The following is a 27333-nucleotide window of genomic DNA, read 5'->3' on the forward strand; positions in this document are numbered from 1 at the left end:
TAAGATTTTCTTGTGGTATCACATTGGCAGGGTTAACCCTTTTTTCCATTTCTCCAGTATTTTAAGGAGTATCCTCTTCCCCTCCTTCCCTGGTCACATCTTTTTTTTTGTCAGCTTCTGTCAGACATTTTTCATCCAGCATTTTGTGTGTTTCAACTTCATGCCTGGCTTTTATGTGGCTTATCACACAATATCAGGGACTGATGTTTCAATTGAGAAATTTATTAACATTTTTCATTCAATATTCTTTGGAAGTTTATCAAAAGAAATTGTTTACTTATTGTTAAGGGTCTCTCATATACCACTGACCTACATGTCTCAGTTATTTATATGGGCATTTAACAAACGTTTGTTGCCTTTGTCTTATACCATATGTAATGCTGCCTTATCAGTTCAACCTTATTTTTGAGTCCCTGCTTTTATCATTACTTTTGAAATTATTTTAGGTTATCCATTCAGTGGTTCTCTATGCTCTTTTACATCCATCTTTTGAAATTTTGGGGTCACATTTAATATACTATTTTTCACTTAAGACATGTTTTTTCTGTTATTGGCTAATGGACATTGATGTTTAGATTGGTTTGTGCTTCATATTTCCAGGACACTGTACCAGTCCATCTATTATATCTAAAAATGCAGCAGCTAGCAAAATAGATAATGTTTTATTTCCTATTCATCTTCCAGATTGTCTTTCATGTTTTCTTTGAACACTCAGATGTTATGTGCATATAGCACATATTATAATGTTTCAGGTCTGCTGTCACTAGTTATTTATCCATTAGGATCTTTTAGTATTATGCTACTTATTTTCTCATCAGTTGGCAACTAATAACTAAATTCCTAGTTGCAGTGAGCTCTATTGAGATGAGGTGTTCCATGAGAACATATTGGCTCTTTCCACATGGTGAACAATTGCTCTGTATCAAATACCAAATCCAATATTGGAGTGCCACTCATCAACTATCGTAAGTAAAGCATTAAGGGACTTTGTCTATTCCTGCTAACCTGTGGATTGAACAAATTGAAATTTGTTTGCTTTTAAAAATATAGACTATTTTCTCACCTATTGTACTGTTTCCTGAAAATCATTCCTTAGGGTTCCCTAACATGACTTATCTTCTATTTTCTAGTGTAGCAAGGGATTCCTCACCACTCTCAGATTCCAGTCACTGGAGTGGTGAGCAGAGATATATTTCTCCTGAGTGATGTCTGCACTCTTTATTCCACTAAAGGCAAAGCTGGAACCCTCCCACCTTTATCTTCGATGTTTTCCCCAGATGTCTGGTGGGAAGCCACACCCTGCTAGGGAGCCTCCCGTAATCTTGGTTCAGAAGTGATGCTTTAGTATCTGGTTACATGAACATGGCTTGTCTTTTTGGTCATTCTGTTACTTTCCATGATCATGGAAGAGTGCCATTGACTTCTCATAATTCTGCATGCTACAGCATTATTCTATAATTTTCAGTTTGGGTTCTTTTCATATCATACTTCTATTATACAGTTATATTGTAGTGCAGTCCCCATGCTTTAACCCTTATAATTTGGATCTAGCTTTGCATCTATAACTATAATTCCAATGATGACATGTGGAACCTCATCTGTATGGTTGGGACATGGAAAAATCTCATGATAATGAACAATGTTGATTCTGTAGCTGGTTCACCTTTTCTACCCATGTTTACATTTCACTTTATCTGGGTCGAAAACATACCTGTTCCAGAAGTAGTTCAGACCCATACTGGTGTGCATACATCTCAATTTTGCACGTGTTTTTCTGTGCAGATTCTTTCTTTGCATATCCTGCTCTCACTAGCCCCTCCACCTGGTATGTATGGGATTCTAGCTAAAGTTGGAGTGGAGGTGTGTTTTGGAAATTTATGTTATCCTATACTGAAAATATATTTTTAATAATTCATATCTCTTCTTACACTATTTCTCCCATCCTCCCAAGGATAGCCAGTGTTTGAGTCTGATAATATTGCCAGTCTCAAAAAAGTGAATAAGAATGGATAACAGGGAGCTTATATTTTTCAGTATGGTATAGAAGGTGCAATAACATAGGTGGAAAAGTCATGAGATTAAAATAACTTGGAGCAATACAGTGGGAGTGAGCAAGGTAGAATTCATATCAATGCTTGGATTGAGTGGAGGTAAGTATTTTCAGTATGGGAAAATATAAGCTTTTCACATGTATGAGGAACAGTTATTACCATTAAGCAAATTTCTAGTACATATGCATCATTGATTAGAGTTCTTAAAAACAGTTGTATGTATTGAATTTTTAGAGAAATTTTTTCTCTCAGGTAGCATTAAGTTTCTTTCTTCTAGGCTTCTTCTCAAGCTAAAGTTCAAGATGATTCAAGAATGAAAGATTTGATATCATCAGGGACAAATGTGTGAGTCTTGTTGAATATATTTAATTTAAAACTACATTCATGTTTAGGATTTCCTAAAATGATCATTGTATACCTGAATAAGAAAAACTTCAGAAAAAAATTATTTTGTATATGAAATTTATGTAATTCAAGGAACAGCACTGAAAAGGTAGTAAGAATCACTGTTAATTCAGTGTTTTCTAGCTTAACAGTCTTGCATTACCGTGAACAGTGTCAACATTCTGTATTTTACAAAAACATTTGTGCAAATTGCATCATAACCTGACAGATAATATATCAACATTATTAAAAAAAAAATTGTATTTGGCAAATATCATGTTAAACAAGTTTTTCTGATATGAAAAATAATTTTTCTTTGTTTTAAACAACTATGAATTAAATATGAGAATTTATTCTTCTTTTAAACCACTTAGATACTTTTTTTACAGATTATTAAGTAACCAGAGATCTCAGATAGATTTGTAGCACTTCATGACAATTTATTGCATGCAAGTATTTTAGCCTGATAACTACTTCTAGGTTATAAAGTTTCGTTATCATATTGTCATAGTAGTTAGGGTGCTTGACTTGTAGTTTGCAGATGATGGGATTAAAACCCGTTGGTAACATATCAAACATGCTCACCCTTTCTATGATTGATTATTATAATATGATGGCCATTTCTGGTACGTTGATAAAGAACTGTCCAAGTTTTATAATTAGGAGTGGTGGCAGATAGCCTTAGTACGTTTGTCATAAACAGACAAATGTTATCATGCATTCTGTGATTTACAATTATTTAAAGGTAGGTGATGTCATTCCATTGCAGGATGACAGATTTGTGATGTCAAATTATTTTAAAAAGCAATTTTGAAAATAAAAGTCAAAGTCAAGTGCATCACATGATTACATGGTACATAGGAGACATTGCTGAATTCTAGATTCAATGGCACAAATAAATGAGAATGGTGAGACATTACCAATGGTTAGATACTAGTTCATTGCAGGTTAACCCCCAGCTACTAGCTGATACCAGTCATACAGTTGGATATACTACAATAGAAGGGATAAAGTGTCTTGCCCAAGAACACAACTATGTTTTGTAAGCAAGCCTTCACTTGCAACCTTCTGAGTATAAGTAGAGAGGGAGTAAATCTGGGAGAAATGTATTAAGCTTGATAGTCTAGTGAAGGCTTTGTTTATGTAAAATATTTTCAATGTAGCTGTTTAATATTCTTTTTATTAGAAATAATTCCTAGACGTTGTTTCTTACACCAACACTTGGGCATCAAACATGAAAGGCTATCTCAGAATTTTCTTTTAATTGTATATTTTGATGTTCACAAAATTTTTTTTTGTTTTGGAAATCTCGGCATATGTGAGTTTATTTGCATTTGTACTGTTCTTATAATATGTTAGTAAAGAACAATACTTAATATCTAAACAATTTTTGGTGAAATAATATTAAGGACATCATATATAACACAATAGTGCATATTTTTGTTAAATTAACATTCACATTTGGAAAACAGCAATCCATTAAAACAAACAACTCCCCCAATGGCACAGTGGTATGTCTGCAGACTCACACTGCTAGAAACTGGTTTTGATACCTGTGGTAGGTTCATCACAGGTGGCTCATTGTGTAACTTTGTGCTTAATTCCAAACAAACAAATAAAACAAGCCTATACATTTTATTTTAAGAACCTGGGACTTGTGTTCCCATAGGAAGTTGAACCTCTCTCACTTTGATGTTAGGTCAGGTCTAACCTTGATGTTTTTGCATTTAACTTTAAAAATATTTCTATGTGCTGTAACCTGACCATCAGTCTGAAATTGGGGCCAACTGAGATGTTTTTTTTGACATTATAATGTGGGAAATTTTTATTCTCACCAATTTTTGCTGATGTACTGACCCATTTAACAAAACTTGCAGACTAAAAGTTTTATCACCAGATTATGTTTGAAATAATTTTCCTTGGAAATTGAGGTAGTTTATGGTTATGTGGAAGGACATTGTCTGATTACCAATTGACAGCTTAATGCTGATTGGCCAGTACATTGAGGTATGACAACATGGTTTAGTTCATCCCAAGGGATCCTTCTTGTTAAATTAATAAAATCACAGCAAGCATGAAAGTATTTAATATTACAAGAATGTATCAACAACATCATGAACCCAAATCTATGTAGTGTATCTGTCTGAAAAATTTTCTCTTGGATTGAAGATTAGGATAAAAAACAAATTTATTCCAATTCGAAACTTATCCACTTGAAGGTAAGTACTTATAGAGTTACTTGGTGAATGAAATGAAATAGAAGAACAAGATGTAAAATTGTCCACAACGGTTTTATTCAACTTTATCTATTAAGGTTGTTATTGACCAGCAGATGTGTGTTGTGGAAACTTCCATAAAAACTTGAAAGATATTGACATTCTTTTAACTACTTGTATGTCAAAAGTGTTAATGTTACGTTTTTGACAAGTAGTTCTCTTTGGTTTGAAATTTCTGAAGTTCTCTTCATGTAATAAATGTTGATAGTAATTGTACTCATGGTTTAATGTGTTATGTTTTAGGTGATTAGGTAGCTAATGATATTTCCAAAATTTTTAGGCCAAGCACTTTAAAAAAACTAAATATTAATCAACCTACTTTCCCACATTTTAAATCACTTTAGGGTTTACAGCAAACAAATATTTTTTAAGCCTGGTCCTAATCAGTTAAGTACTGTCAACATGGAAACTGATCTCATTCTACTGTTGACTTATCTTGTAAGTCACATCTTATTCAGACAAAATGTGTAATAGTTCTTATTGTTACATCATGGTGCTGATTATTGTCTTCTTTTCACTGATGATTATACTTTATTATAAGTAAACTTAAGTTGCTGCATATTGTTTGGTTATTTATATAAAAATGTGTCTTAGTTACCATGCTCACACATGAGAGATCATGATTTGCAGAACTGTGCTCTGCACTTTTGGGTATAGCATACAGTTCAAAATTAGAGATAGCTATGTGCACATAATCATTATGAGCCTTACATGAAAATTCTGAAACAAAGAAAATAATATTAAAATGCACTTCATCATACATTTACTTGTAGATAGTTCTTTGTCTAATTAGTTTAGTAATGGGTTTGTCATTATAGAATGCTGAATTGAGTCCACTGAAGACACATTTTTTAAATCACTGATTCTTGAAAACTGAATGAAACTTTAATAAAGTGTAGAGTCTTAAGAAAGGCACATTCAGACTATCCTTGACTGTGCCTGATGGAAGCTCTAGATCAGAGTTAACATTAGTATTCACCCTCTGTGTTTGGGTATTATTTACTGCATGTGTCACGAGGTTTTAGTGACTTGCATTCAATTTAATTAAACTACTTTTTGTATATGTTAAACCAATTATCATACCATAAAAATGTAGCTAGTAACATCTTTTAATTTTTAATTTTATAAAGTAGTATTTAAAAAAAATCCTGAATTTCCCTTAATGTGAGAAATGTGACATATTTTATCTCCTCTATTTTATTTACCACCCCAATAAGTATGACATTGTATGTAAATTATTTATTCACTGTAAAGTCGAGAATGCTCAGACAAACTATAATTTTTTGTGTTCTTCAGTTTTTTGTTACATTGCTATCAAATAAAAAATGAAGATTTTTGCCACACCCATGTGTTGCATCCTCTTTTTCAGGATTTCTCATTAATTTTAATTCTGAATGAAAAGTTGTCAGTTTCTCTGTTAATACAAGCTTTGTTCACACAGGAAAGACAGTGACTAGATTGGTGAATTTATAACAAATCTTGCCACGTAGTTAGAAAGGCAAACAGAAACATTGTGTTAGTTATGGGAAATTGTCTGCTTTTTGTATGTCATTATTCCATGTTCTTTGGTGCATTATTTAATTAAGTAAAAATTATTTAATGCATTACTACCACCAGTATAAAAAAGTAGAGTTAAGTGTTATCAACAGTTGACAGCAAACAAAAAGAAGACCTGGGTAAGTACTTTATTTTTTGTTTGTCCTGTTATTATTATTTTATTTATTATTACAAACATAACTAAAATGTTAGGTTAGGTTATGTAAAATAAATAATAATAGTAATACAATAAAAACATTTCATGGAGCATGCAAATAAGCAGCTCATGGGTAATCTTATTTGATATCTTAATATAACTCCAGTTTCTCCAACTGATTTACAACTTGTATTGTGAGAATAGTAGTTAGACATGGTTCAAATGGCAATAAAAATAAAACAATAAAATTTAGGTATAAACAGATGTTTACTGTTACGAGTTTAAAGCTACTTAGGATAAATAAATGTCCTGTAATGTTACAATTTGAAGTTATTCTAGAGAGAATAAAAGGGTAATTTATATTTATTTAGATTTTTTTTCTTTTGGTGGTTACAAGTTCAGTCAAATTGATAAACATAGTACAGAGCTAGTTTAGAGTAAATAACAGATAAAATATAACTGAAAGCAAACATTTGAAATGTATTTAAGAGGTTTTAGAGATTGTGCAAATGAAGTTTGTGATTTGTTTAGATGAAGAAAAGTATTTGTAACTTCACATGAAAATTACTTTGATACAGATTAGTTAAAAACAACTTGATATATTCACAGACCAAATTTTTTAGTTTATTCAAACAAATTTCATTGAAAAATATGAACTTTTGTATGTGAAAGACTTGTACACGGAAACTGTGCCATATCTTGTGAAGATATACATAATACATTAAACGTTAGTATATCAAAACTATAAAGACCAATCCAGCACAAAGAGGTCACATGGTTGGTCAAATCATCCAAGTTCATGTCAAGAGAGCTAAGTTTAGTTGACTAATACGGTCTGTTCATATATATTTTCGTGATTACAAGCTGTTGTTTTTTTCAGATTCTAATTTTGTAGGAAAAATCTAATCAGTGTACATACATGTTCAAGTATTATTTTTACTTAAGTATTAAGAATAGTATAAATATTTTTGTAAAGCCTTAAATTTTGTTATTAAAAAGTATTGTTTGATGAAATACATTTTGAATATAGTGCTAAGTTTCATAATTAGAAAAAAGCATTAAAAGTTTTGAATAATGCATCAATATTTTTAACTTTTTAAGGTCATTTTTATCAAGCTCTTCACACCCTCTAACAAAAATGGATCATACAGCACCTTTCTTGTCCATCACTTCTCCTGAGCAGCCAGGTATTACATATGACATTTTGTTTTTTTTGAGAAATGAATAGATTTATTACTTTTTTTTTACTTGATTTTTCTATCTTAATGACTCTATTTAGGCTGGTTGTCAAAAAACTGTTTTATTGAAATGAAAGGTTACCAGTAGATGGAGAACAGCTCTTCTCTCTCTTCACTGAATATTTTCTGCTGGGGCTGGAATTATCTAAATATGTTCAGTCATAAGGAATTGCTTGCAGTGAAACTTCTAAAGAACTTATAAAAATACATGAAAGAGTATATCAACTCATATGAGATAATCCATTCCTGGAATAATGTCCTAAAAAAATAAAATGTTGTTGTCTTCAGATTCTTTCCATGACAAAATTATTGTTGCTCATGAGGCTGGGAATAAGAGTTTCATGTTGAATTTAGTGAAGTTTCATTTTTAAGTTACATCATATTTAACTCTTGCACTAGTCTTCTACAATTTGTAGGAAGCTGACTGGGGGAATGATATGTATGCAACAATATATGGTAACTCAGATTTCTTAGCATATCCTCACAAAAACTGGTAACATTTGATTAAAGATTATAACTAACTTGTACATGAAGAATAACATTATTTTACTAAAAATGTGTTATCTATTTATTGCAGTTTTATGCACTCAGACTCTGAATAGTTTAAGTGTAAGGTGCTTTTCTTCATCTCACAGTTTTTTTAGTTTTATTTGTATAACCTATAGAACCTCCTAACTGAATATAAAAAAATTTTATAAGGTAAATGTTTATATTTTATTTTTCATTTTCTCTGTCATATCACTAACTGTAGATATTTTCAACAACATACAGTATAATGAAATATTTAAAATTATGAAAAAGAAAAATATACATTCCTTTTAATTATTTTGTGGAATATCTTAAAAGTTTTTTTTGTTGGCATTTGTTATTTCAGGTCTTTTCCTTACTTAATTGTTAATGTCTTATTTTCCTTTCTTATCATTTACCATTTATTGTTCATCTCTACACAAGTCATTGACTGGACGTGTTACAGTATTTTCAGGAGAGGTGCACAATCCTTCAGCAAAATTATTTTGCACTTACTCATGATTGTAAGCCTTGGAAACTGGGGCAATGTTTGAGATACTTTTAAAAATGTTTAAAACTTTTAATTACGTATTTTAAAACATAAATCATACATAATTAACCAAGATATAAAAAACAAAAATTCAGTGCAATTCAGCTATCTAACTTGAACATACTTAGATAAAATAAAAAAAAAAAACCCTTAGTGCTATCACGGACAGAGAAGCCACTAATACATGTTACATCTTGATGACAAGTGAGTGCCAATTTCAAAATAATTATTGTTGAATTGTGCTGTAAAGTGAACTCTTTCTAATTACTATGTGTTGTAAACAAATGTGATATGTAAAGCTTGAGGATGTAGGCATGGATCTGTCAGTGGTTGGAAAAACTTAACTTTAACTGAATTTTTGCTGATGAACTTTGGAACATGCCATTCAGTAGGGCAATTAAACAAACTTGTATAGACATCTACAGGACTGGAGTTATCTGATTCACAGTAGAAATTACAAAAGTTAAGATTTTTTGCAGCTTGTGGCTCACATGGCAACAAAACTGAAGTTTGAAACAAATAAATTAAAATTTAGATAATAAAAATTTATGAAATACATTATAATTTTAATTCCATCAACACATATTGATAGTAATGTTGTTTAATTAAATTATGAATGTAACTCGGTGACTTGTGAAAAAGTTAATGATTAAACACTTTAATAATTTGAAAAAGCTTTACAAAATTAAGTCTACATTTTGGAAAATGACAACAATTATTTGTTTTCATTTATATAAGATTATTAAAACTTTAGGGTTTCAAATGGTGGTAAGTCCTAAATTATATTGAGTATAACATGCAGTGTAGCCATTAGAAGTTATAGTTTTTATATTAGATTGTTAGTAGGAACATTTTAATTCTTTTTAGCAGAAAACATACCATTTTGCTGTTCACAGTTGCTGCACTGAATCTATTAGAAAACAAAACAAAACAGACGCTTATTGATTTACATGTAAATTCTGTCTTCATGTCTTTTTTTAGGTAGAATATATCATTTCTCTGAAGTATAGTAGTTATTGCCTTACTGGATTCTTCATATATTTATTTTGAAATATTTCTCTGTTAAAAATAAGTTTCAGAGTTCATTTTAAAATGTTATATTCAAGAAGTATGATTAGTTTTGTTGCATAAGCAAAGTATCCAGAAACAAGGTGTAAACAATAAAAAAAAAATGAATACAAAGTTAATGATTCCATTGCACTACATGTACATAACTTTTTGAAATTCCAGAAACAAATCTTGCACAATCCAAACATCATTACAGAATTAATTATTTCATTGCATCACATGTATATTTTTGTTTTCAGATTTCAAAAACATGATATATACATCAGAAGAAAATTATTGCACAGTTAATGATTCCATTACACTATATATAACTTTTTTGAAACACCAAACTTTTAAGCATACATCCTTGAGCGAATGAATTGAAACAAATGGTCATTTTACAATATTTTCAGCATGGCAGCTGGTGTAGGCTCACTGAACTTGCTGATTTCTTGTAATAGTCATTTTTTCACACAGACAGCATCATAAGCTGTGTTTTGCAGTACGGTTGATCTATTTTTGGGATATATGATGAAATTTTGAGGAATATTACGTCATTCGAAATTGCATTTGACTTTTCTCAAAATGAGGCCATTTGTTTTACTGTTAATCAGTCAGCTTTCAGCCATCATACACAATGAATATGATTCCTAGAAAGCGTACAAAGATTGTGACACTGCAAGAGCACACCGGCATGACTTGCAGGGAAATTGCAGATGTTGTTGGTGGTAGCCTATCGACCGTCAGCCGTGCGATCAAGGCCAAAGTGAGTACCGGATCTATCAGTCTGAAACGTAAAGGAAGATGTGGCCGAAAAAGGAAAACAACACCAAGAGACGACATGTATGTGGTTAGGAAGAGCGTGAAAGATCCATGAAAGACAAGTGATGACATAGAGATTTGGAGGTCAAAGGAATAAAAGTCAGCTCTTCAATGGTTCATCATAGGCTTTTTGACATTGGTCAAAGGGTAAGGAGACCAGTCAAAAAACTTCTTACCAACTCAATGAAGAAAAAATGGTATCAATGTGGTCTGAAATACAAGAACTGAATGCAAGAACAATGGAGGAAGGTGTTATTCAGTGACGAGACTCATTTTTTCTTACAGGGTCAAAGAAGTCTGCATGTTTGCAGATCTTCAGGTGAGAAACTTCGAGAATCTCACATCAATCAGTTCATAAAACATCCCTTGAAGAAGATGATTTGGGGCCGTTTCAGCTACTATGGCATCGGAGGCTTACATATCGTAGAAGGTATGATGCGAGGACCACAGTACATCGAAGTTTTGCAGAGAAGAGCCGTTCCAGAATTGAAAAAGAGATTTCCAGATGGATCTGGCATTTTTTAGCAAGATCTGGCTCTGTGCCACACATCGAAACTTGTGAAGAATTTTATAACTACAATGCGAATAAAGGTGCTGGACTGGCCTGGAAACTCTCCGGACTTAAATCCTATTGAAAATCTATGGGCAATTTGTAAAGAAAGACTTTGGGGAAAAGACTACTAAGAAAGATAAGCTAATTGAGGCCATAATTGAGGTGTGGTACTGTGATTCAAAAATTAGTAAAGATTGCAGTCAACTCGTGGACTCGATGCCAAAGCAGATTAATGATCTTTTGAGAAATAAAGGTGGTCATATCATGTATTAATTTGTGAGTAATTTTTGGATTCTTAGAAATAAAACGCAAAAAATTGAAAAAATCGTAATTTTCTGTCTTGTTTCAATTAATTTGCACAAGGGTGTAATACGTGGCTTCTTGTCACTTAAAAGCTGATATATTTAATGTTATTATTCAGAAGTTCAGCTGTCTTCTTTAGATGTTGTGAAGGGCAGTTTTGTGGTTGGAATGAATATTGTAGATTCTGGTTACTAGGAAGCTTGTATTCTTTCTGCATATCTGTGATTTTCATTTATTACTACAATGGCAAATTTTGCTAATCTGTACATGGATTTATTAGATTATTTTCTGATAACTGATATGTAGAACTTTTGTTTTGTTTTTTTCATTCCAATGCCTATGGTTCATGACATATAGTTACATAGTCAATGTAGTGTATGTTATATAACTGTTTTTTTCTCTTAAATTTAATGCTATTGTTTTATTGATTAGTGTTACTCAAGTATGCTGTTTGAGTGCCTGGTGGACTGGTGGTCATATTTTCTTCTTCAAACATAACATTTTAATTTTGTTATTCTGAAGGGACAGCACTTAATTGTTTGATAATGAAATGCATTTATTATTAAATGTATATAATCACATGCTTAATTAAAGTTAGTTGGTTTTTCTAACTGTGTTCTATCCACTTTCACAAATAAAAGCTTTTAAATTAATTATGTGAATATAAATATCTTTATTGCTGTTTTACTTACAATTTCACTGGATTTTCAGATACTCCAAGAAATGGTGCTTGAATATTTATAGTTGATTTTCTCTTTGTAATTAATGTTTGTTTAATAAAGACATAGCCTTCTCTAATTGATTTTCTTGGTAAGGATATTTATAATGTGTCAGTATCATTTTGAATGAATATACTCTTTATTTCTTAACATTAAAGTCCTGAAGTTTTGTGAAGAAAAAGTAAGGTCCATTCAGCTGTGGGTTTTTGACACTTTTATTAACTTCGAGTGGTTTTGGAAAATTTCATTCCTCATCAGAATGCCAGAAACTGGACAAATACAGAAAAATACCAATTATCTTACAGTTTTTGAACTATCTTGTATTTGTTACAAATAAGGAAATCCTTTTTTGTTTTCTTTTGAATTACAACTTCATTTAGGGATTAAAGAGTTTGTTTTATACATATACATCTGTAGTGAGAATTGGATTCTTTTTCTATTCTAACCAGTTTGGTTGTAGTTTCTGTTTTTCAAGTGAATGTATTCTTATTTAGCTTTTTTTTTTGTGAAGAGTAGTAACATGCAATTTTTCAACAAATCTCACATGGATGACAACACATACTGGCAGATTGTACTTTGTACTTTTCAGAAAATTCTTGATTGAATAACATTCTTTCCATTCAGAATACTTCAAATGACAAACATTATATAATTCAACAGTATTTAGTATGCTGGTAAAAAATATAAGTTATTAGATGCAGCTAACCATTAAAACAATTCTGTATTGTTATTTATGTGAAACTTTTATTACATGATGATAAGAAACCCACTTGAAGTAGAAATGTAAACTCAAGACAGCTGGCATGAGTATTAAAGCTTTAAAATAAAGTACAGAACATTTATACTTTTATTAGATTAAATTTTTTTTAAAATGAGCTGTAGTTTTACATTTGATTTTGTTTTATAAATTTTTATCATGAAATTTATAAGTTATGAAAGAAAGATCAAGCTTCAGTGTTACTTTCAGTAGAACTAGTAGACCCAAGTGGAGAAGTAACAGATGAAGAAGATGATAGAAATGAGGATTGTGGCTCTGTGGATGACATGAAAAATGTAGTTCTCCCTCTTCTGTCCCAGCTTAAATTAGGTGTGGATCTTACAAAGGTAGAATATCTTGATTCAGTCTTATATTTCTGGAAATTTTACTATACATCACAGATTCACAAACAATAAATTGGCATTTAGAAACTTAAAAATTCAAGTTCCACATTTTTTTCTTTGTACAAGTACTGGTAAACATTAGAATAAAAATATGTTAAATTGTAAACAATACTATACAATTATTTGAAATAATTTATGTAAAATTTAAATATACAGAGTAGCTATATCATCCAACAACAACATGAAACATTATTATTAGTATTTAGCCATCCAATTGCCAGCATGAATTCAGGTTATCCTATTTATTACACATTGTTTCAATCATTTCCTGACATATTATTCATTCTTAACTTTATCTTAAGATGCTAAGAAAAATATGAAAAATTTATATACAATAATATATAATGAAAAGGCATTCAAATGAAAAAGAAATGCTCAAAATTTTCTGCCTTCAGTGTTAATGCAGGTGAACATTTTGTGTTTTTTTTTGTTTTTTTAAAGGAAGTAAATTTATTTGCAGAAATTATATTAGTATAAGTTTGTTTGGTATTTGTTTATTACCTGTTTTCATACAGGTATCCTTTTCTAGTCATGTTACTGGGTTTTGCTAAGTTACATTCAAAATTTTATTTAGCTGATTTAATATCATGGTATATGAATAAACTTGGTATCAAAATATACATAGGTAATAATCCAAGTCTTAATATTATATAAATTTTAAGTTCATAGTTTTATAAGGCAATATTTTAAACTCTTTATAAGAATTGTGACATTTGCTCTCGAAGTTTTACATCTTATCTCTGAAAAGTATGAAAGTTAACATCAATTACTCATTATAATATTGTTATGACTCAAACAAAGCATAACTTTTATAGCCTCCAGTCTTATTTAGGTGCAAAGCAATAAAATAGAGAATCAGACTCCTTTTGCTATGCCCACCTGCCACATCTTATTCACAGTTGCCAGTTGTTTTCTCTAAAATTTAATACTCTATTATATATAACAATAGAAAGCCAGAGTTTTAATATATGAAATGGCATATTGTATTACATTATTTTCTGTACAGAGAATTGTCTATTTTGCTTTCAGTTCAAACTTTTTCCCCATGGGAAACACATTGATGAGCTTAACTAAATTTTTAATGGCAATTATTGCATAGTTAGGTATCCAGAAAAGTTGCAATAGTTATAGGACATTGTCTAATTTTTACATGTTATTATACTGTGTTTTTATTTAATTAGATTTAAAAAAATTATTTAGTGCAATAGTATATTTGGTATAAAAGAATGTTAGGTTAAGTTTCATTGTCAGTTGACAGCAAAAAAAGAAAATGCTGTGAAGTACAATATTTCTTGTTTTTCTACATATTTTTTATTTAGTATTGCAGAAGTAAATAAAATGTAAAAATTAGAAACATTGTATTTTATATAAAATAAGATAAAATAAAGGAAAATGATAGTAAAAATTTTCAGAGGGTACACTCTAAAGTAGCCTGTACCTAATATAATTTGATAGGCTAACTTGAGCTGTACCTTCTTCAAATACTTTAAAATTTGTGTGGCAGAATTATTAGGTTCAAAGGCCAATAAAACAATAAAATTTAAGTAAAAACAGATGTGTAATATTACAAGTTTTAAGTTATTGAGGAAAGATAAATATATGTCAATTTCAAGTTATTCTATATAGAAAAAAGGGTAATTTAGATCTGTTTTGTATTTTTTTTATAATGGTTATGAGGTCAGTTAAATTAATTAGCCTTTTTATAGAGTTAGGATAAAGAAAATAACAGATAAGATGTAAAGTTTCACATAAAAATATGTTTGAAATTTATTTAGGAAGGTTTAGAGTATGCAAATGAAATGTGACAAATTTCAGATGAAGTAAAATATTTGTAATTGTAATCTTACTTTGTGCTCAGAGCAATCAACACTTTGACATCATATATTCATGGAAAATTTTCAGTGAAAATACTTCACTAAAATTTTGATATTTTGTCCAGAAAAGATCCAATGCTTACTGAAAGCTTGTAAAATTTTGTTAAGATACACAAAACATATTAGAAGTTATAGCAGGTTAATTTGGAATCATGAACTCGACCGAGCCTGTAGCAAGAATGCTAGAAAAACTAAAACTCATTGCTGTTAGAATTGGACTTTTAAAAATAAAATAATATGAACATTTAATTTGTGTGTTATATAATTGTTGACATAATTATATGTAATTTATTGCTAAGCTATGAGACAGCTTTTTATTGTGTAAAATGATTTCATGAACTCATATTGCTCTTAGTTTCTTTTTTGTTTTGCTGATCTCAACAGATCTCTGTTTTCATAGGTCAGTATAAAATAAGATACAAATACAGACTTAAAACTAGTAGTCAGTATATATCTTGACTTTTAAGATTTAATAGCTTAAAAAACAAGAAATAAAAAAATTGGTCCTGGAAAATGATGAAACAAAAAGTAATTTTTTAGAATAGTATAGTACTCAATTTATTGAAGTATCTAAAGATGTAGTAATGCAATGATATATCTAAATAACAAGTGTCACTAACATGAAAAACTAATTGCAAAAAATGGAAAGAAAATTTTTTTTTTAATATTATTAGGTTTATAGTAAAAGTCCCCCTGAATTTCTAAATGTAGATAGCCTGACAGTTTGAAGAAGTCTTAGTAAATATCAAGGTTCAAATAGTCTAAAATTTTGAAGTGGTATTGTCAATGTATGGTGCAATGATAATTATAAGTTTATTTGTAAGAATTAAAAAAGTCTATGCTATTTATCTACAAGTTTTAAGTACTTTCTGTTCATTCCAGAACACATGTACAATGTACTTATTAAAGACGTTAAAATATTCTAAACAGGGTTTTACTGTAATAATACTATGTGAACTGTTGGTACCAAAATAATTTCAGAGTACTTTAAGCTTATGAATACACATTTTGTAAACACATCTGTGTCATAATAACATTTAAAATGTTTAATAATTATATGTTTGTGCTTGTTTCATGAAAATTTAAATTACCAAATTTGTGGTTTACTTTTCTTTTAAAGTGTGATATAATAATTTGATATAGAAATTACTGCATTTTCTTAAAAAATGATTCAGTGGGCAACAGAAATATAGCCAAATCTCAACCAGATAGACATATTTTAATTGATTTAATTCAGTTTTTCTGTTAGATAGCAACCTGTGTTAGTAGTTTAATGCAAAGAGAGTTTTTTAACTTCTTGTATTTGAAGTTGAAATTATGAGTTTTGAAATAGTGAAAGAAAGATATTATAGTCATGAGAGTTATTCAATAGTTATTTATTTTTAAATGTCAAAAATATGAATTGATACATCTTTATTTTCTAGAAACAAGTACCTGTTTTTAGTAAATTCAGATGTCTTGCATTTATGATAACAAAATTATATCATCCAGAAACTTCAAAGGATATAAATTAGAAGTAAAAAGGCTTACAGTAATCAGTAAACAGATCTGAACAAATTAGTATCCTCATTTCAGTACTTGTATAAAAATATATTTTATATGTAGGTAGTCTTTCCAACATTTATCCTAGAACCCAGGTCTCTGCTGGAAATGTTTGCAGATTATTTGGGACATCCTGATAGTTTTATCAGGTTGGTTTTTATCCTTTTTTTAAATATTTACTAATATTGGGCTTTTAGTATATTGGTTTTTAATTATTTGACATTAAGATGTTGCTTTATGTATTTGAGAATGTGTGAATATTTTCAGATTACACATTTCTGAATCAAACTTCTGAAGCATTTAAAAACTTGCATAAATAATTTTTAGTGTCTTTGTGGCCTTGCAAATAATATTTTGTGCAATATGTAATGTGTTACTCAAGAGGTTATTAGTTGGTTATGATGCAGAAAAAAACAAAATGTAAATGTTTTTTCATACCTAACCAAAAATATGTTTTGTAAACTTTATAATCATTATACAAGGTTTAGTAGTTTTAGCATTATATAAATTGTATAAACATTATATAAATGTGTTAACATATGGGTTCTTTAGAATAGCAGAAGCTCAGTCGCCAGAGAAAAGGATGATAGCAGTTGTGGAATGGTTTCTTGCATCTTTTCACGTAGGTTACAAGGTAATGTAGTACAGTGCTCTACAGTCTAAGTGGTGATATAATTTTTGCATATTATTACTGTATGTCATGCAAAAGGAAACAAACACATGGAAATGTTGAAAAGGAAACTGCATGGTGACTATGTACAATGAAACAGCTCTTCAGAACAGAAAACAAGGCTGGACCTAAAAGTAGGCATAGTTTTATGAAGGTAAATTTAATTTTTAATTTTGGTAATCTATGTAATAACTCATAATTAATAAAATTAATAAATAAAATAAAAGAAATATAAACAAATAAATTTATTTTCATTCTCCTCTACATATTTTGTTTATCCAAAATGGGTAATTATTATTGTACGTAAGCCTATTTCAATTTTTTTTTGCTGATCTAGTTTATAACAATTAATTTTATCAAATTGAAGCAACATAAATACATTTATATTTACTTATTATTAGTATTATTGTCATTATTATTATTAAGTAGTATAGTACTTAATTGTAGAGATCACCAAAGTTTTCAAACCAAATAGTTCACATGCCAAAAACTACCTTATTGAATTCCTGAGTGAAAAACTGACCATTCAAAATATTGATTATGACATATTATGTGCATATATACTTATGTTAAGAAGTTCACTAACACGCAGCATAACAATTAAACAATTTTTAAAATGACAACTTTTTTGTCTGCTACCAACCTCCCTGGCCATGTCAGCAGGTCTAGCTCCCACATGGCTCTGACTGTTGCAACATGATTTCTCCAGCTTACTTGGCTGGTTTTGTGAGTTTTAATTTCTGTTAAAGTTATAACTGTCAGGGATATATATGGCTGTACTAAAAGTTTATATAAAAGTATGTTGTGTCCATTCCATGAACATATAAAAAATTAACAAATAAGAAAAAAGTATATTAACATTTTATTGAAAAGTAGGAATTGTTGCTGCAATAAAAAGTAAAGCAAGTAAATATTTTAAAACTGTTTTTAGTCCATATCTTGACAAATTTAGACTGCTTCATTTAGTTACAAGAATCAGAATGCTGACCAAAGTAGGAATTGAAAATTGTTCTCAGATCGATTAAACTAGTATCACTTTTTTGTTTGTTTCATTGAACCAGTGATTCCTGCTTTGTGTTATTATTGTTTGTTTTTTTTTTCATTTATAATCATGAATAACATTTGTTATGCATAATATTTCAGTGCCTGAAACAGAGCATATGGATTACGGGAGATGAGACTGCCAAGATATTAACAGTTGTGAGAACTTCAGTTGCCCTGTATGTTGATAAGAATGATGTCCTCAAAACTGAAATATTGTGGACATTAAAAATTGTATTATCAAACTATAAGTCATGCAGTGGTTTACCAAACCTATTTAAATCTATGTTTCCATATAGTACTGCTATTCAAATATTTGGCTCCCTATTTCAGAACTTTATTAACAGAGCAAATGTCAGTGAAGGAAATTAGAGACTTCATATTATTTGATGAGTCACTAAACAATGTTACAAAGAGGAAACAAGTATATGTGCATATGAGGATACAAGAGAGTAACAAAGTAACTATTTGTTGTCTGACTCCTGAGTTTCTTGGACATGCCACAGTAAGTGGTATGATATCTTCTTTTAACCATTGATTAGAGAAGCTAAGGAGAAATATATCATTTCTTCTCCTGTTCTCCATGGATGGTCCAGCTTTGAACTGGAAATTGTAGTCTACATACCATATATGGAGCTTTCAAGTATGGAATAACTGCATCTTAGTGGAACATATCACACACTATCAGTAAGTATTACTGATACACCTGCTAGAAGAGAGGGTTGTACCAAACTCGCAAGCAGTGACATCTTTTGTATGAAGTTTTGTCAACGCAGATGGCTAGAAAATCTGGTGGTGGCAAAGGAAACACCAAAGGCAAAGTCTGGCCTTGTATAAGCAGTTAAACTTGGGGACAAAATCCTTTGATGTGGTTAAAAAGTCATGTGATGTTCCATTGATTACTGTGAAGCTTGTCTTCTTTAAAAGGGTTGCAAAGATAATAAATCCCTTCCTAACCAAGTATCAAACAATCAGTTCCATGCTACCTTTTTGTAGCCAAAGATATGTCAGAAATGTTAACTGAACTGATGGCAATATTCATCAAATATGAAGAAGCAAGTGAAATAAAAAGAAACTCAATGTTCTAGATGTTGGGAGAAAATAAACTTCAAGTGGTCCACAATAAAATATATGTGGGAATTGAAGCAGAATTTAGAATGCCATTCAAAGACTTTTTAAAAACAATAGTACAGAGACTGCATATGAAGGCAATATATTCACTGGTGAGGAACCTACAGTATTTGAATCCAAGTCAAATGGCAGCAGGTTCTGATTTGCATGTCTGAAATGAAACAGGTATGAATGATCTTGTGTGATCATAACAAGGTTGCAACAGATTATTGTAGTGTAACACTGTCTGCATTCAAGTGGTTTCTTTCCGATAAGGTTCCTAAGCCGAAAACTGCTTTTATGGACTTTAATTCTGAAAAATCAAGCATGGGCACTCTTGTATGAAATGTTCTTTGTACCTGGCATAATTAAACATGTCAAGGTTTGGCATATTATGAGGCTTTCTTTGGTTCTACTCCATAGTTAGGCTAGCATCAAGTGAGTATTTTCAGTGAATAAAGCATTGGAAAGAGAATCTCTGTGAGAAGGATCATTTGTGGCTCAATGAAATATAAAGATGAGAATATTCCTATAATCCTAGAAATGTTGGTATCAGCTTCATCTGCAAAAGCTAAGTATAATGCTTATCTAGAGGACAAAAGAAGAGCAAAACTAACTGAAAAGCAAAGAATGAAAAGGCAAAATCTTCTGGATGATGTTGATGAGTTGAAGAAAAGTGAGCAACACTATAGACTGGTTAAAAAGAACTTGAATGAAAAGCAGATGTACCAGCAAATAAAGTAGTGAGAAGTAGAAAGTTGACTAATAACACAAATAATCTGAGGAAGACAACATGTTCTAAAACTTATGAATTAATTGAGCTAAATGAAGAACTGAAATTGAAACTGAAAAAGCTAAAGAACAAATAATTGTGCACAAAATTATGAGGTAATATTTATCATTAATAGCTGAAAGCTAAAAAAAACACTCATTGGTGTTTGTTTTTTCCTCATTGTATTATAATAAAAGTGGAATTATTTTGCCATTTACACAGATTATCTTAATTGTATGATACTTTACATAAACATTAAATAACAAAGTATTGTTAAAAATGTGTATTAGGTCTCTTATATATTAGACCACACACTTAAAAATTTGTGTTTCAGGTACAAGAATGGTCCTGGAATTGTTTCTGGCATTGTCAGTATGAATTCTGAGTTCAATACAATGTTCATGAAAGGTTTACTGTCTCTGAATAATTCCAAACACAGAATAGTCCCATCTTGTAACCTTGGTTGAGCATAGTTTGTTTCATGTCCTCCCCCTAATTCCAGGGGCAAGTAGAATATACCCTGCTCACATGACTTATGGAATGAGTATTAGTGTTCATAATTCCAGATCAGGTGAGTTCTATTTCATCAGGTTAAGTATGACGTATAGAATACCCATCATTTCAAGCTTGGGGTGTTGCCTTTTGGACTCCTTCAGGTTGAGGAAAGGGTTTGTCCACTTTGGTGCTGCTTATCTTCTCGTTGTGATTCTGGTAGCTGGGAACACACCACTTTACAGCTACATGTTGGGATTCACTCTCAACTATTTTTATATATATTGTTCCAATGCCCCAGCCAACAAAGTGGGATTTTGGGCCTGTGACCTTATAATTCCAATTCCGAGCAGTAGGACTTCAGATACCTGGTTGGAGCCTGGCAAATTGTGATGATGGATCATGTCATAGTTTGCCCACAGTGCATGATTTTGGTTCTGGGTGACGGACATATCTGTTCTGGATTTAGTGCAGTTCCCCCATTAAGATGTTAATCTCATGCCTGCAATCTATCCAGACTCATTTTGTATGGATATTACCCTCACTCATTTTTCAACCTTATCAATGTGGGATTCTAGCTGTAGTATGAGCACAAGTATTATTGGAAATTAACATTTTCTTAAATCAAAAATGCATTTTCAATAATACTTACCTTCCAGCCTTCCTCCTCACTAATAATCATTTTAGAGACTGTGGATTGGAAAAGTCTCAAAAAAGTGACAACATTAGAAGGAAATGCTTATATACAGTACTAAGTTGACATAAATGAAGAGTGTTATGAGACATATTGCCAAGGGCAATTAAATGAGGGATATTAGATTGGAGCAAGTAAGAAAAAAATCAGATTAATGCTTAGATGAGTGAAGGTTAGAAACCCTGGCAGTTGAGTAATAGCTGTGATTGGAGCAAGTAAGAAAAAAATCAGATTAATGCTTAGATGAGTGAAGGTTAGAAACCCTGGCAGTTGAGTAATAGCTGTGATTGGAGCAAGTAAGAAAAAAATCAGATTAATGCTTAGATGAGTGAAGGTTAGAAACCCTGGCAGTTGAGTAATAGATGTGATTGGAGCAAGTAAGAAAAAATCAGATTAATGCTTAGATGAGTGAAGGTTAGCTGTGATTGGAGCAAGTAAGAAAAAATCAGATTAATGCTTAGATGAGCAAGAAATCCTGGCAGTTGAGTAATAGCTGTGATTGGAGCAAGTAAGAAAAAAATCAGATTAATGCTTAGATGAGTGAAGGTTAGAAACCCTGGCAGTTGAGTAACAGCTGTTGTGTGGTGGAGATAAGTATTATCAGATATACATTTTTGATTTAATAAAATGTTAATTTAGATTGTTTCTGGTAATTGGTTCTGCTTAATTAAGTTTAATCTATTTAAAAGAAAAAAATTCAAAATCTGTTTTAGGCTGCAAATAAGCATCCTCAGAATTTAAACAGTAGTTTTTGGAAATTTTTGAAATGTTTCTCATCATAATTACAATAAAATACCCATTTATGATCCATATTCTAACTATTTTTTAATAGTTTGGTATATGTGAGTTTAGATTTAAACATTTTAATCAATCTTTGTTTCACATGTTTCATTCATCACAATCTGATGTAACAATTTGTATCTCACAGTTTGCATATCATAAGATGATAAACTAAGCATTTAACCAGAACTCTTTGTCTGTGCTCTAAAATGGTATTTGAAACATGTGACTTTTTTTTATTACTTGTCACGAAGCTGTTGAGAGAAATCTTGAGAGAAAGAAATTGGTTTGTAATGATGTTCAATATAAATATTTTTGAGAACTTCACTAACAGTTAAGTGACTTTAGTGATTTGTTTATAACATCTAAGTGTGTGCTGTATCATTTAAGTACTTATTTTAATCAATATATTCTAGTACTAACTCAAAAGCTTCTGTAGAACAAAAATCAATGCACAAGTATTAGACTTAAAAAATTTAGATTCATTGATAGCCAAATACAAGATCATAGAAGTGAATTAGGCTTAACACTTTGAACTGAAAGAAGGGTATTATGGTTTTTATGTTTGTTTATATTTAATCAGCAGAACTAAAAATAATTTAACTTATTTTTATATTTATTAGCACTTTATCAAAATTCACTATTTGGAAAGATTAGCTTGTAGCAATTGCACAAGATAATTAAAAATTGTTAATTTAGAAAGGAAAAATATGGATATTAAAAAATACAGCAACAAGTTGAGTCGAAATGTAATGGTTATATCTTAAAGACTACAACTAGAGACTTAGAAAAATAAACATACTGGGCTTGAAATAGTGTCTTACATAATCTTCTCAAGATACAAATCTCTATTTTGATTCCATGCTTACATGTAGTATGTGTTGAATTCTTTCTTTAAATTAAAACAAGGCTAATATAAAGTAACAATGAATTTTTTGATATTTTACAAAAAGTTCTAAAGGCAGAAAATGAAATTCTCTAAATTATATTCAAACACTTGCAGGTAAGCTGAACCTTCATTTTTGGGAAAATAATTTTCAAAAAGTTGAGAAATTTGAAGGAAAAAATGTCATAACTGACAAGAAAATAACCTGTCTACATCCCATTTTGCAGCTACAACCCATCTTTAATTTCTAAAAATCCTATACTCATGCCTGCATTGTACAACTTGTATGTAGGAAATAAATGGACTTACATAAACTGAAATAATCAGCAATTCTATGGTAATCCTAGGAGCAGGAAAGTAATTTAATATAAATTCATTCAAAATAAAACCCTTGATATTTATTTAACTGTATTTATTTGGTTTAAGTTTTTATAACTTGGATTTTGGTGGTGTGTTCTTTGAAGCAGGTAAATGCACACAATACAGTGTTGCAAAAAGGACAGCAAAGCTCTTATTATGTGTCTAGCTCTATCCCTGGTATATCTTGATGTGAAATAGTGGTAGATAATGACAGCACACAGTAAGTGGGAAAACTTGAGCTAAACATTGCAGAATTAAACAGTAATGTTTATCCTGAGACTGTCTTCTCAAAGTGAATGATGTTTGTTAATCTTATTCACTACAAGAGTATGTTGAGGTAGCTGTCAAGGGTGAAGGCTAACATTGTTTCCTTTCTTCCAATAACTGCTGGAAATTGCTTACAAGAGAAAGTCATCTTTGTGGATCTAATGGAGCTGGTGATTTAATATTTGATAAATAAAAAGGTTCTCAACATGAAATTGGTTGTTTCACAAGGAATTCCACCAGTTTTAAGTTCATTTTTCTGTGTGTATTTCTTCTTGTTACATACCTATTTCAAAAGAATTAAAAGTAGACAGGATAACAAGTCTAAAGAAACAACTCTTTATACTATTTTGTAGTTTTATGTGGAATGGCATAATAGGTGAGAAATTGATCATTAATATCAATCCCTCCCAAAACTTGTAATCCATGATTAGTAGTGGCTTGCTAATTATGTCACCCTGTCTTCTTGTCAATGTTGTTATGGTGGCACTGTGTATTGGAGAAAGAGAATAGACATCTCTTTTTATCAGTCTGTTTCACAGCAGTTAATGAGGCATAGATGAAAAACTGTTACTCCTATTTTTAATTTACCTGAGATGGACCATATCTGCAAGCTGGGCTCCTATCCTTTCTACATGTGCCACAAGCTAAAACAAATTTTAAACAGAGTTGGCAAAGTATAAAGCTATTAACTTAAAAGAGAATGTCCTCTTCTCTGATACTTTTTCTTGAATGTGACTACAACCATGTTCAGCTAAGTTCTTGTGGAAGTGACTCATTCATCTTTACTAAAGTTTATTCAAAAATTTAGAAGTGTCCAGTCATGGTTCTGCCAGAACTCACATCTTGATTCACTAGTTGGTAGGGTGGGGGGGATGTTTGGTAGATATTGCTTAAAGTCCTTTTTTTTCAGTAGATGATTTCATAGAAAGTTTATAGTGAACTGGAGAAACTCTAAGTAGATGATCAAGTGCAGGCCTGACTTTGACATTGTACTTAGCATTAGTTTTTAGATAGATTATTAGCACTGTCATTGCAAATGATAGTTAGGAATTTTCTTTGGAAAATATCAAAGAATACCAAGTGAAGAAATGGTGGACCAGTTATCCTAAAGAGGTGGGAAAGTGAGCTATATTCATGTCAATAATAACACCAAAGAAAGCTAATCATTTTTGGGAGTAACATCACTGTTATTTTGCATTATTCATTTCTTTTTGGCATCAGTATTAAGGTGTTTTTCTTGCTGGTGAGAGAACCTGTTGTTAGGTTGATGGAACACAGGCTCTCCTTGGATGAAATCTCTTAGTAATTTTGGCTGTTTATCTTTGAAAGGCTTCCATTATTACTCTGCACAATAGGCCAGAAGCTTTTTTTATGTGTTGTCTTTTCTCTGGACATTGTGGAAGTATATATAGTACTGTTTGTGGGAGGACCAGTGACACGGTATCCCCAGGCTATTGTGTGTGAGATGGAGAGTCTTCTTCCAATATAAGTAGATCAGCTTCTCTCACAGCAATGAATTCATGTATACTGGTTCATCTGGGTGTACCAGAGTTGATCTTGTGATTTCCTCCTTTGACTCAGAGGAAAGAGACTATTTCATAGGAGGTAACAACAAGTTGGAAGGAAATGTGACAAGAACTACATAACCTATTTAAAGCATGATCAGGTTAACAATATACATCAGTGAAAGGAGTTTTATTTTTGTGATTATCAAGTATTGCAGTAAGCAAAAATTTCATAAAATCTTTGTTTATTTATATAACTCGGGTAATAAAATTACGGTAATTAGGTGAGAACATATTTTGTACTTTGAAAATTCTGCAGAAATCTAAAATTAATCATAAAGAGAAGCACACTAGTCCTTGCTTATCTCACTGAAGTACTGTATGAAAATTTAATCAAGACTTGTCCATAGACAATCTATCAAACACAGTAGTAGAACAAATTAAGTAGGAGAGGAGTATCTATGGTTTGTTTTATTTATTTACTTTCTACCATACACAAAGATCCTTTTCATGGAAGAACAAACATTAAAGTCCAGAAGCCAGAACTTTAGTTTTGGTATTGGTGGGATTCAAGTGCAAGTTTTAATATCGTCACTTTCTAAAGTGTGCCATTCAATTTTTTTTTATGTATTTGATGCCACAGTTATAAAATGTTCATATTACCGTACATTGCTGATTTAGTTAAGAGTTCATATTAAAGGAGGGCAAATACCAGATACTTCATAAAGGATACTGAAAAACTTTAGATATGTGTTTTGAAAGTTTTAAATGTCATAAAATGCAAACTGTACAATTTACAAAAGTATTTTCATTGTGACAAAGAAAAATTAATTGGACTTGTAAGAGCATCAGTCTCAATGTTATAATTTCAATTAGACTGATCTTCTAAATTCACAAATTCATCTTGAGTAAAAATACTATTTTAATATACCTGATATTTTGTGTACAATGGACTTGTACTGTTTTTTAAAAGCTTGCCACATGTTTTATAGATACACATAATAAATTCAGAAGTAGTTACTGTTTTTCTCCATTTGGTTAATTTATGGTTACAAGATGTTTTACTGGTGCTTAGAATTTATTATTCTTGAAATAAATTAGACACTTAGATATCTCTTTTTGTATATATTTTTTAAGTATATAGTTTTATACAAAAGTCCTACCTTTAGGGTCATTTGTTCTATTCATCGATATCTTGCGTGAAAAATATCTTATGATATTTGTTAAAGACAATGTACATGTCTATATTCTCCATTTATTGATGAATTTTCTGATTGTGCCATTATTCTTTTCAAATTTCTTGGCTATAAAACAAAATCTCATTTATTTCACCATTTCAGACTGTTAGAGCGATTTATGGAATAATTAAAAAAAATTATTGATATATTTAATTTGTTCAATTCCATGAATAGGAGTGTGATACAGAAGAGTTAAAATATATAATAAAAATATCTTCAATAGCTCTCAATAAAACCAGTAATGTAATTTTTGCTGTTTGGTGTATTTTTAATGTTAGGGATCTGCAGCAAAGAAGCCATACAATCCTATCATTGGAGAGACTTTTCGTTGTTCCTGGAAAGTTCGAAAGAAAGATGTATGTCAGAACGTGCCAGTTTCATCAAGTTCTAGTGGTATTCATCTATTAGATGAAGAGTACTGCATGTTAACATATGTTGCTGAACAAGTTTCCCATCATCCACCAGGTAAATAAAGCTTGTGTGATCATTGTTAGATATTTATTTCAAAGCGATCACTTTTTCATTATCATTTCAATTAAATTCATTTGCATATAGTCACTGATGCATTAATAGATATCTTCATATATACTTGTTTGTATCTGTGTGTACCTGGTCAAACTGGTCCTTCCACGTATATTCCAACAACTTTTTTACTCTTTTTAGTAGTAGTTTTTTTTTCAGCAGCTTCCTTTGTAACAAACATTGACTAATAGTCCTTAGCCTCCTTTATAACAAACATTGACTAATAGTTCTTAGCATGAAGCTAAGATTCCATGACCTATTCTATATTTCTGGTAG

The 27333-nt window shown here is 30.7% G+C and overlaps 1 protein-coding gene across 3 annotated transcripts in view; it reads left to right on the plus strand.

The window, feature by feature from the left end:
* LOC143240818 (oxysterol-binding protein-related protein 11-like) overlaps positions 1-27333 on the plus strand; it is an 83834-nt gene that overhangs the window by 41977 nt on the left and 14524 nt on the right. For 2 of the 3 annotated variants that reach the window (XR_013021981.1, XM_076483948.1), the window contains exons 10-15: positions 2329-2396; positions 7506-7591; positions 13111-13247; positions 16784-16869; positions 17273-17354; positions 26814-27000. Coding sequence is in view for 2 of the 3 variants with exons in the window: in XM_076483948.1 (XP_076340063.1) it covers positions 2329-2396; positions 7506-7591; positions 13111-13247; positions 16784-16869; positions 17273-17354; positions 26814-27000 (646 nt within the window). In the remaining variant the exon portion in view is untranslated. The remainder of the gene's footprint in view (positions 1-2328; positions 2397-7505; positions 7592-13110; positions 13248-16783; positions 16870-17272; positions 17355-26813; positions 27001-27333) is intronic. The other variant, XM_076483957.1, reaches the window with a different exon arrangement.

Source organism: Tachypleus tridentatus, chromosome 2 (assembly GCF_004210375.1).
Source record: "Tachypleus tridentatus isolate NWPU-2018 chromosome 2, ASM421037v1, whole genome shotgun sequence".
Taxonomy (NCBI): Eukaryota; Metazoa; Arthropoda; class Merostomata; order Xiphosura; family Limulidae; genus Tachypleus; species Tachypleus tridentatus.